The sequence below is a fragment of the Grammomys surdaster genome, unplaced genomic scaffold, assembly GCF_004785775.1.
Source record: "Grammomys surdaster isolate TR1022 unplaced genomic scaffold, NIH_TR_1.0 751, whole genome shotgun sequence".
Lineage (NCBI taxonomy): Eukaryota > Metazoa > Chordata > Mammalia > Rodentia > Muridae > Grammomys > Grammomys surdaster.
This window is the reverse complement of record NW_021605170.1, coordinates 321331-333710: the sequence shown is the minus strand read 5'-3', so window position 1 is coordinate 333710 and position 12380 is coordinate 321331. Positions and strand designations below refer to the sequence as shown.

The 12380-nt window shown below is 44.3% G+C and overlaps 1 protein-coding gene across 3 annotated transcripts in view; it reads right to left on the bottom strand.

The window, feature by feature from the left end:
• Positions 1 to 2168: 2168 nt before the first annotated feature.
• Gak (cyclin G associated kinase) overlaps positions 2169 to 12380 on the bottom strand; it is a 64414-nt gene continuing 54202 nt past the window's right edge. For 2 of the 3 annotated variants that reach the window (XM_028782332.1, XM_028782333.1), the window contains exons 24-28: positions 9621 to 9755; positions 4653 to 4865; positions 4182 to 4327; positions 2924 to 3100; positions 2169 to 2741 (exon numbers count right to left, since the gene is read on the bottom strand). In XM_028782332.1, the coding sequence (XP_028638165.1) occupies positions 2640 to 2741; positions 2924 to 3100; positions 4182 to 4327; positions 4653 to 4865; positions 9621 to 9755 (773 nt within the window). In that variant the 3' untranslated portion in view covers positions 2169 to 2639. The remainder of the gene's footprint in view (positions 2742 to 2923; positions 3101 to 4181; positions 4328 to 4652; positions 4866 to 9620; positions 9756 to 12380) is intronic. The other variant, XM_028782334.1, reaches the window with a different exon arrangement.

Sequence of the window (12380 nt, the reverse complement as noted above, 5' to 3'; positions counted from 1 at the left end):
CAATCAAAGCGCTCCATAGTGTCTGCCTGAGCTGGGAATCGGGCAGTTTTGATGTGAAAATATCTCGGCTCCTATTTAGGCTGCTCATCATCATCATCATAATCATCTTTAAAGAACTAACTGAACACTAAAATAGCAGCAATGCATAGCAAATGGGAGTCCTTAAACAATGCAGTGACAGAACGGGGCCTGTAGCTTCAGGATCACATTAAAGGGGGTGGTAGTTGGTGCTAAGAATCACCTATGGGGCAGGGTGGGTAGTGCTCCTCACCCCCAATTCAGACTCTGGGTCTGCACTGGGCTAGTGGCAGTGGCACTAGCTGAGTGGCAAGGAAGGAGGCTCACGTCTGCCAAACTGAGGCTTTGGTCACCAATTGATGTGGTCATGGAACCAAGGCCATCGTGGCGTTCAGGGGCAGCCACTGCAAACTTCTAGCTTCTCAGGACTGGAGCTGGGCTCACCTGGCATCCACTCTGGTGATGGTAGCTAGTATTCCCTACACTATTCTACTTGGACATCACACTTGTCCCCAGGGTCCTGCCAGCAGTGACCACAGCTAAAGGAGTAACATTTCCCTATGCAGCAGACCCACAAACTGACTAAAGTGATTCGATACACCTGAAATGGAGCAGCGCATGGGAACAAAAAACAACTCCCATAATATACATGCACTTTAATATCCATGTTTATTCATGAGGCCTACTTTCCATTTCTTGCTCACTTGAGGATATGATCAGCTGGCCTCCTGGACAAGACCATTCAAAAGTTCCTGGTCACTAGACTGGCATAAACTGGTTCCTTCTCGGCTTTTATCTTAAGGTGTATTAGATTCCACTGTCTGCATTTACCACCTCAAGTCTGCTCTTGCTTTGTTAGCCCAACCAAATACATACCCTCATCTCTAAGTCAAGAGCAATAAAAAGGTTCTGTAGCTAGTGGTTGAGGCTTTGGGCCAAAGGTACCCAAGACAACCTGTACCCAAATAAATGCCATTGGGACTTTCATAGACAAGTCCTCTTACATACACATCTATTCTATTCAAAGAGCTCCTATGCCTGCCCTACAGGACTTGCGTGTTTATCTGGGTTTCAGCTGCATCACATGGGTTTGGTGACTTACATTCTAGAAGAGGTCACACAGGGAAATGGCAAGTGGTCTGCCAATAAGATGACTCCTTAGGTCCCTGTCAACAGATGCTACTTACAGACCTCCAAAGGAAGATGAATTAGTCATATTGGGCTGAAGTCAAGTCATGGGCTGCAGTCCAACAGCCCTATAGTGAAGCCTATCTACCTGCGATGGAGGCAGCTGAAGAAATAATGTTTTGATTTCCCTGATTATTAACACAAAGTTCTTGCCCTAATCCCCAAAGAATTAGAAACAGGTCACCAGAGTTCTTTATAACCAGACCCTGGTACCAGGAATGCATCTGATTTTGACACTGACTTAAGATAAACCTGGGACATCCTGGTTTGGTCAGTGTTGTCCTAATCAATACATACTTGTATGCTTCAGACCCAAATCTTGGGGTCTAGGGGTCTTGTTGCCTCTTTTTATTGAGTCTCCAATTAGTATTATAACCATGGCTGTCTGCCTACCTGCTGGATTGTTTTGAAGCAGTGTTCTACACCTTAAATTGTAATCTGATCATAGATGTCAGTCCAAGGGGCAACATTAGCTACCTGCTCCATGGCTGTGTCTTGTTTATAGAGTGACGAAGGCCTAATATTGAGTTCACACCCACCCCAACATTTCTTCAGTCAGTGACTTTTAGGCCTGGGACACTGGCTTGAGTTTTCTTTAGAGTCCTTAGAGGCTGACTGAGAGCCAGCCAGTAGAGCAAGTGTCTGAGAATAACATGACCCAACTCTGCAGCCTCTGGCAAGTGAAGTGTCCTGACACCCCTCTAAGAACTCTAGTTATAAGCTAAGATGAACTACAGTAGAATTTCTGAAGATAGTATAAGACTGCAGGCCTTGGGAGAAACTCAATGTTGTGGACCAGGCTCCCTTCTGATGTGTTTCCAGAACTTTCCTTTAGCAAAATGCTCAGGTGAAGATGGTATTGATGCTGGCTGCAGTGGTCTTTACAACCAATTCTAGGCCAACTTCACAATTCTAACATCCATCATGGTAAAAAACTAAGGAACATATAGGTGACCAGGTAGTAGGTAAGAAGTGCTTTACAAGCCAAAGACTGCACCAGCCATCAGAAAATAGTTTAATTATGTACAGATGATTGGCAAATTAATCAGAGTAGGGTGTGGATGCACCCCCATATTTGAAGAAATGACAGGAGAGAAGTGCCAGCGACATGTGCCATCCAAGAGGTGACAGCCACCAGACACCAAGTAAATCACAAACTGTGACAGCTGTGGAAGGAATATAAATCAACACTTTTCCTCTGGGACAAGAAAAAGAAAAACAAAACAACAAACATCAGATCTGAGGAATGCTTTCTCTCCCAGCCATGGAATGGTATTTGTCCATGATGAATGCAGGGATGATTGGGAGTAGATGGTCCAGGCCCCTGGGGCGATATCACCTGCCACACCTGTTATGGTCCCACTTGTGCCTCTGTCAGGCCAGCAACATTCAGGATTCATGAGCAGCTCCTGCAGCCACAGCCAGCATAGGCCTCAGAAGAGGAGCCTCGAGCCCTGGTTTTCAAACTCAGACCATGCATCATTGAGCTCCATGAAGATCATCTTGGCATACTGTTCATATGGCTGCCCTGTTGCCTGTGGGCAATGGGGTGAGAGCCAGCCTGACTACTCAGCCGACCTCCCACCTGCTCCTTTTATGTAAGACAGCCAGCAGACAAAGGCCCTAGGGGATGAGAGGCAGAGACAACCCAACCACAAGCACAAGGTCCAGAAGCCCAAGGCCTAGCATCCTGGGAACTGCCTCCCCAAACACTTACCTTATCAGGATGCACTACCAGCACTGCACGGCGGTACTGCTTCTTCACCTGCTCTGGAGTCACCAGGTCAGCCATACTCACAGGTGTCCAGCGGCTCTCCCCATCCCACAATACTGTGTGTAGAGTGGACAGCAGTGCACGAATGTTCCTCTCCTTGCCTTCAATCCAGTCCAAAAGCTACAGACACCAATGTAGACAGAACCTCAGGAAGGAGCTGTATTTAGGAGACCTCCCTCTCGGTGTGTGGAGGGTAGGGTAGAGAAGTCAAGCTAAGCAGCAGAGGAAGTACTGAAGGATGTTCAGCATTTGAAGTACTGAAGGATGTTCAGATACTGAAGAGGGTGGGTGAATCATTTCAAAGGACCTGATCCTCAAGCAAAAGACCGCCTGCAGGCCTGGGGAGCAATCTTCTGTGGAGGCCCTTAAGAACATGGTTTGGTACCTCTTTGTTTACCCCTACAGGAGATCAGGGCAACCATGGTCGTATTCCTCTTCTAATACCAAGAAGGTCCCCAACCTAGACCTCTCAATTTCAGCAATGAGCCCACCAGGTGAGGCTACAGTGATTAGTGGATAAAAGGTACCATGGACAGAACTGAGACCCTTTTCAGCCAGATATGAACTCCTAATCTCTCAATTCAGCCTCCTGATAATCTTTCAGGTAGTTCTTAAGGGAAGGGCTAACTGTGCCCTAAAGAACCAACTACCTCAGCTGGATGTGGTAGCACATGCCTTTAATTCCAGTACTTGGGAGGCAGAGACAGGCAGACCTCTGTGAGTTTGAAAGGAACCTGGCCTGTAAGTCGAGTTCTAGGACAGCCAAGGTCACATACACACACACATGCACATAAAAACTAACCACTATACAAACCTACAGAAACGAATATATCTAAGACGTGCAGTGGGATATTCTGGCCATTGTGCTATGCTGACTCCTTCTTACTCCACTGTGAGAGGCCGGGGTCAGGACCAAAGCCCAAACAAATTTCGGTCTTCAACAGTCAGATAAAACCTTGGTTTTGATAGGCACAAGTCTGAGCTATGCCCTCTTGCTGGCTCAAGGCCAAGGTCAAACATGTCCAGAGTACTGGAAGCCCTGTACAGTGCCTGCATTGCTCACTGATCCCAGTGCCCATGAGGAAACATAAGGCTGCCCAGAAATATACTTCAAAGGCCTCCAGGCCAAGTCCATACATAATAAGTCTCTGGCTGGAGACATTTGCCTCTATAGTGTGGCCTGAGCCCTGGAGTTACCCACCTTCAATTTGAATGGGTCTGTATCTCTGGCAAGTTCCTGTTTCCGCATCTCTGCCATGGTCTTTGGCCCCTTCTTGTCAGACTTAGAGAAGCCTTGATTAGGCAGCAGATCTTCAAAATCATTTTCCGAGACCTTTGGCTTTTGGGCTGGGAAAAAAATAGACACTTTTTATAGACACTGCCTGCTTTTACCTTGCTCCCTGGGTGTTAACAGTTCTGATATCTGGACAGGAAAGAAGAAAAACATGGCCTCAGTGCCATCTGTTAAAAGCCATTGAGAATTGGGAGGAGAGGGGCCAGGCCTGCAGAGATGCCTCAAGACACCAGCACACAAATCCAAATCTGCTTTCTTGGGGCAGCCTCTGTGAGCAACATACAGAGCTGTCTTGGCTGGCTCTGAGAGAGGAACAAGAGGTTCTACCTCCAACCCTATAGGTAATTGTACAAACCAGCATGTAAATGCAAAACTTACCAAAGCTGGGCACACGGACACCCCTCTCTTCTCGAGCCCCAATCACACTGAAGTGAGACCTTAGTTGTTCAGAGGCTCTGGGGGCTGGCTTGGCCTGGGGTGCCCATGAGGTTCCAGGGGCTGTGGGACGATTTGCCTGCCAGGAGCTGTTGCTTTTGTGAGTGGGGGCTGATGTGCCAACAAAGCCCCCTGTAGGAAGTCCAGTAGGCAGGCCTGGGGAGACACCACAGGACACTTGTAAGCCACTTAGGCAAATGACGAGTCATTTCTTCTGGGGCTAAGGATATTGTATTGCTGGGACATGTGCTCATAAAACAGACCACTATCACTTAGTTGATCTGTTTTACCTAACAAGTACCAGGGTACACAAGTGTTGTGTGTTCAGTGTTTCTGGATGAAGGTTTGATGCTAGGATACTCTACATACACATCTACAGGGGCTTGGTATCCCCGTCTGCTGAATGGTCTAGGGGGCTGTCTTGTTGTATGGACACCGCCTCACAGAACTCCTCAAATGCATGGCTGATTCTTCAACTTTTTGTGAAATAACTGAAATCATAAAAGTTGCAAGATTCATGCTAAGAAGTCTAGAGCACCTTCACACAATGACCCCAGCAATGAAATCCCCCTGTGATGGTGTTGTTACCTCGTTAATATCTAAAATCACCTAGGAGATGACTTCTAGGCATGATGTGGGAGATTATCCTCTTTTCCCCTGAGACAGAGCTTCTCTGTGTACTCATGGCTGTGTTGGAACTTTCTCTGTAGATAAGGCTGGTCTCAAACTCAAAGATCTACCTGCCTCAGCTTCCCAAGCGCTGGGATTAAAGGTGTGCACCACCATGCCTGGTGTCGGGCATTAGCTTAATGATAGTCATTGATGTGGGAAGATCCATCCTAATTGTGGGTGAAATTGTTCCTTCGGGCAGGGGGCCCTGGACTGTACAGAACCAAGAAGGTGAGTCAAGCATTAGCAAGCATGCATTCGTCTGTCTTTGTTTTCTCACTGTGTGATATGATCAGCTGATTCAAACTCCTGTTGCCTTTCTATGGCCAAGGAATATGAAAGGGACTGTTATTTGTTTAATCTTCATCCACAGAAGAACATCTATATAGAGTTTATTTCCCTGGCTATTACAAATAGCTCTTCTCTTAACACTTGCAGAATATTTACTTATGGATTTTTATAGAAATATAAACTCAGTTCTCTGGGATAAACACTGGGGTCCTATGATACTTGCATATTTACTTTTTGACCAGTGGCTATATCATTTCACATTCCTGTAAATATGTGTAAATATAAGAAACCCAATTTCTATGATCTTTGGTGATCTGTGCGTTTTTTTCTACAGTTAGAGCTGCTCTGCCTTACATTCCACTGCAATGGGCTATGATGGTCAGTGTATAGCGGAGACCCTTTTCTTGCCTGTGCAAATCCAGTGGTTCCAGTTCCATCTGTTAAAAGTTTTCATACTTCTGCCTTCCCCATTTGGGTGCACAACTGGGTCCTCTCTTCCTGTTCATGTATCAGTGCCTGGCCTTTTGCTAACATCACAGTCTTGGTTTCTGTGGCCGGAGAGTGTACCTCAAAGTCAGGGTGGAGATTCTATACTACTCTCAATAACAACATCATTCTAGTTTATCTGCTTTCTCACATAAATGTGACAATGAACTTGGCGACTGTACAGAAATCTTTGCTGGGATTTTAGTGGAAAGAACATTAAACCTACAGATCAATAAATGCAAAGCAAAGGGGTAATCTTGTATATACAAGCATTTAGTGTCTGTTAATCTCAACTGCCATGTTTGAGTTGTATTTCCACTATATTGGCACTAAGTGTTTCTTTATGTTTATAGTTGAAAGCTCTTTTGTCACTGTTTTGAGACAGGGTCTCATGTAGCCAAGGTCTGAACTCCTAATCCTCCTACCCAGGCTTCCTGAATGCTGGGATTACAGGCATAAGCCTCTACCCCTACCTGGTCTGAAAGGTTTTTTGCAAAAATCAAGTATACATAGCATTGTTTTAAATTCTAGTCTTGTTGATCTTGGGTACTGTGACTTTATAGTTCTAGGTGTTGTTGATTTTCTCTGATCTGACAGGCAATTGTGCCACCTGCAAACAGAAACAATTTTATTTTTTTCCTTTTATCATATTTAATTTCCACTTCTTTCTCTTGCCTCAGGTCAGTAGCTGGGTCTCCCAGTAAGTGGAATGTAATGGGAACATTTGCCTTGCTCCTGGGTTCAGAAATCCTTACTAATTTGTCATATCTCATCGGGTTTCTATTCCTGCTCTGAAGACACCCTCATCATGCGCTGCTGCAGACAATCACCCTTTTGGCAGCACTGTCAATGATCATGTCATTGTTCCTTGGTTGATAAACATGGTAGATGCCACTTACAGAGTCTGGAAAGGCAAACCAGCCTGGTGCTCCTTGAATATGGCCCACTGGGTGGTTGTCGCCTTGATGCTCTGAGGGTGCATCTCTTCTTGAGAGGCCTGGCTCAAGGCTCTCATTCCTCAATGGTCTGACTGGCACTTATATTTTAAGTCAGTTTCTCTCTTGTAAGTTTTCTTTTTTCTTTTCTTTTTCCTTTTTTTTTTTTCGAGACAGGGTTTCTCTGTGTAGTCCTGGCTCTCCTGGAACTCACTCTGTAGACCAGGCTGGCCTCAAACTCAGAAATCCGCCTGCCTCTGCCTCCCAAGTTCTGGGATTAAAGGTGTGTGCCACCACTGCCCGGCTCTTGTAAGTTTTCTAAGAGACTATGTTGGTAAAATTCTCCAGTGAAGTCACTGGAGCCCAGGAATTTTCTAAAGAATTTATTATAAATTTATTCTTCATAGTGACAACCTATCCAAGTGCCCTGCTTCATGTTGAGAGTTTGGAGGTTTGTGTATCTGGATGCTGCCAGCTTCCCAGCACTTGCTTTTATTCTTTAACCACTTTCCAGCGCTCTCTATAAATCCTGACAATACTTGACACTGATAGCAATAGTGTGTGCTATGGTTCCTTTGTGGTTGGTACGTTTGTTTACCAAAATTGTCAAGGAAATAGTACTTTGTTTCATTGATTTGTTGTTGAAGAACCTCATGTAATCCAGGCTGGCTTCAACTCATTTTTGAAACCAAAGGCAACCTTGAACTTCTCTGATCCTCCTACCTCTACTTCTAAGTGTTGGAACTAAAAGTGTATCATGATACCTGATTTGGGGCTGGAGTTTAAACCCAAGGCCTTGTACATCCTAGGCATGTATTCTGCTAAATGACATCTTCTCAGCCCCCCCACCCACCTTTCATTAAAAACAGTTTTTTCCTTCTTCCTGTTTGCTATAGATTGCTCTTTTCTTTCAAACTCCTTGAGGTGTCATTTATTGCTGGCTTAGCCTAGCTTTTCTTTCCTTCCTCTCTTCCTTTTATCTCTTTCTTCCCCCTCCCCAACCCCCTCTTGAGAAAGGGTTTCTCTGTATAGTCTTGGCTATTCTGGAAATCTCTCTGTAGATCAAAGTGGCACTCAACTCAGAGATCTACCTGTTCCTGTCCCTGCCTCCCAAGTGCTGGGATTAAAGCCTGGCCAGGTCATCTTTTCTAAAGTATGTAACCTACATCCTATAGCGTCCTCTAGTTGTATATCCAGGTCCTTCGATGATGTAAAATATTTCATTCAGTCCAGTACACTGATATTTCCTGGGCTGCCCCTGTGCCATTTAAAGCACTGTTTTCCTTTGTATTCTTGCTATCATTGATTTTCTGATGGTCAGAGTACATTCTGATTTCAATTTTTTTGTCCTGTTGGAAGAATCTGAACTCTATACTACCAATATGGCCTGGGACAGCCAAGTAGCCCTTGTGACAGATGGTATATGCTGCCATTTTCATTTGTGACTTGGGCTTGCTGAGTTTTCAGTCTGGTTTCCTTTAGGGCTACTGTTTTTCCAGGGGTATGAAAGAGCTGAGGGCTAGGTCTGTCCAAGAAGGCAAACACTTTTCCTAAGGAGATGCCTGCAGCCCCATGCTGTGTTCAGATCCATCAACTCCAAGTCCACACAGGGACAGGAAAGACAAAGATACCTGGCAGAAACCCCTAGAAGAACCCAGAAATATAGTACAATTTGAAACAAATGGAGACCATTAAGGAAAAAGAAAGGAAGAAAGGAAGAAAGGAAGAAAGAAAAGGCACACAGGAAGTTAACACTATGAGAAGTGTTAAAAGAAGAACTCTTCATTCAACCTAAGAACAGAGTAAACTCAGAAAGGAAGAGAAGGGGCAGACAAGGGCCCACCCAGGGTGTCAGTACTGGAAACAAAGAGTCACAGGGTCAGGAAACCAGAGATGAGGATTTCAGGTGCCCAGAATCAGCCATGGCCAGTTATGTTTTAGTGAGTGACATTACTACCACTTAAGACAGATGCCAGAACAAACAAGTCCCATTCAACAAGCATCCTGATAATATCCTCAACCAGAAACTACATGCCCTACCTATAGCTTATTGTACTTCTCTTCTCAGAAGCTATGAAGAGGAGGTACCGACAAAGGAGCTGAGGATCCTAAGGGAGATTCATCTTAGAAGATAAACCTGAGATGGTGTCTAGGAAACTCAGGTTGTGAAGACAGGAGGTACAAAATGTGAGCCAGCCCCAAGACAGGTATGGATATTGCAAGGAATAGCATTTGACTCCATGGCTGACCCTTACCAAGAGGATGGTGACGTTGACACCTTGTACTAAGCGAAGCCTCACCAACTCCTAGGCTGCCCCTATTTCCTGGACATACCATAACCCTGGAGTTAGCTGGTACAGATACTGCATAGTCACAAAGTCCATATATCCATATTAGTTCTATCAACTCCCACTTTATAGTCTTTTAGTCAATGGGCATTCAGAATGGAAACAAACACAGGCTCCTGGACAGAGCCTGGAGTGTGATACAGCATGGAAAGGGGTTTCTTGCCACACAGGGTTGGCATTACCTTGGAGGCTAGCGCTGAGATCACTGAGATCAGCAAATGGGTCCAGGTTCTGAGACTTAGTTTGGTTGGGGTTGGGGCCCGGAGGGGCTGGGTGACCTGCAGAGGCTGAGTGACCTGCAGAAGAGAAGCGAGTACCTGGAAAAGGGCAAAGGCCATTAGACTTGTACAGCACAGAATAAAACATAGTAATCCAAAGTTCCTGATCCTCCCTTTCAGAACCAAAGGCCCCACTAAAGGTTTGGTAATTCTTTAAGGACAGTGGGAGGAACACACAGAACACACCTGGCAGAGTAGCTGGCTCCAGCATCCAAATTGCTCCTCAGGGAAATCACTGAACATTTGGTACCAAGAACCAGAAAATGTCTTCATTGTTCTGACAGTGTAGTACTATCTGTTATAATCTCTCTAAAATGTGAGTCCTTCTGAGACTAGTCTAAGCATAGTATCTTGAAATAATTATTGCACACTACTCAAAATATTATCCAGTCATTAAAAATGATGGCTATGGAGATGGAAAGATGACTTAGTGGTTAAGAGTGCTTGCTGCTCAATCATAACGACCAAAGTACCAAAGTTCAGATCCTAGCACCATGTAATAACACTTGCACATAAAAAGCAGGTGGATCTCTGTTAAGTTTGAGGCAAGCCTGGTCTCGTGAAATCCAGGACAGCCAGGGCTACACAGTAAGACTCCGCCTTAAAACAAATCAAACCAAAACAATTGAGACAATGAGATGGCTCAGCAGGTAAAGGGCTTGCTTGCTACGTAAGCTTCATGACCTGGAACATGTGTGCATCTGTAATCCTGGTACTTGGTGACATGAGAAGTAGAGTCAGGAGAATTGCTTAGAAGATTGTGAGCCAGCTGGTGCAGCAGAAATGAGAGACTCTGTCCCAACAAGGTGGAAAATAACAACCTCAAAAGTTGTTCTCTGCCGGGCGGTGGTGGCACACGCTTTTAATCCCAGCACTTGGGAGACAGAGGCAGGCGGATTTCTGAGTTCGAGGCCAGCCTGGTCTTCAGAGTGAGTTCCAGGACAGCCAGGGCTACACAGAGAAACCCTGTCTCGAAAAAAAAACCAAAAAAAAAAAAAAGTTGTTCTCTGAGTTCTGAATGTGTGCCATAGCATGCACATGTGCCACAGATGCAAACCTACATTCACACATGAACACTTATTTTATAATAATGATAATGACAATAATAATGACAACAACAACCACAACAACGAGCTGGCTAGATGGCATAGTGGGTAAATCTGATGTCCAGAGTTCAATCACTGTGCATCATAATCCCTGGGGAAGACAATCCAAGTTGTCGTCTAACCTCTACATGCCTGCCGTGAGAGGCACATTACTCCCCGACCCTACATGCCCCATAAATTAACACAACGTAAAAACTCTTGAAAATTAAATTTAGTGCCATGCAGTAATGGCACATGCCTTTAATCCCAGTACTTGGGAGGCAGAGGCACCAGAAGATTTCTGCTTTATTGGAGGCCACACCAGCACTAGGGACCCCAGGTAAGACACTGCCCATGGTCCAATAGCACTCCTTAAAGCCCTTCTAACAGACCCCAACTGCAACCCTTTTCCTGGGCTTCATATTCTGGCCTACAACTTCAGCAGAAGACTTTTGCTTTTCTGGAGACTATGTTATATGAGGAACCCCAGATACCAAGTAGGTACCCAGATTTCCAGAGGCCATGTAGGTACTTGGAACCCGAGAGGCAACATTGGCACCCAAAACCCAGAGGTCATGTAGCCTGCAAAATACCCAGCAGAGATAGCCTACTGGACCTGAAGACTCACTGGTCACCAGAATCCTATGCCACTCAGGCTAGAAGACCAGAGAGGAAACAGAAATTAAGGGGATAAAAACAAAAATCATCCATCTAACAAAATAAACTCAGAAATCAGTATCTAAAAACCTATAATAACACCAAACCCAGATGACCAGATGCCAGTGTAAGAACAAAATCAACAACAGTCAGAGCAGTATGGAACCACCAGAGCCCTGCTATCCCATTGCAGCTAGTCCTGGATATTCCAAAACAGCTGAACCACAAGAAAATGATTTTAAATCCAATTTTAAGAAGATGATAGAGGTCCTTAAAGAGAAAATGAATAAATCCCTTAAAGAAATTCAGGAAAATGAAAACAAACAAGTGAAGGAAATGAATAAATTGTTCAATACTTGAAAATGGAAACAGAAGCAATGAAGAAAACATAAACTGAGGAAATCCTGGAGATGGAAAATCTAGGTAAGTGAACAGGAACTAAAGATGCAAGCATCATCAATAGAATACAAGAAATGGAAGAGAGAATTCTCAGGTGTATGATTAAAGAAACTGATACATCCGTCAAAGAGAATGTTAAATCCAGAAGTTCCTGACATAAAACATCCAAGAAGTCTGGAATACTATGAAAAGACCATACCTAAGAATAATAGGAATAGAAGATTCCCACCATAAATCCAGAAAATATTTTCAACAAAATCATAGAAGAAAAATTTCCTAACCTAAAGAAAGAGATGCCTATAAACATACAAGAAGCTTACAGAACACCAAATAGATCAGACCAAAAAAAAAAAAAGTTCCTTTGCCACATACTAATCAAAATACTAAACATATAAAACAAAGAAAGAATATTAAAAGCTCCAAGGGAAAAGCATAAGTAACATATCAAGGCAAATCTATCAGAATTACACCTGACTTCTCAACAGACTCCAAAATCTGCTATGTCTTGCAGACTCTAAGAGAC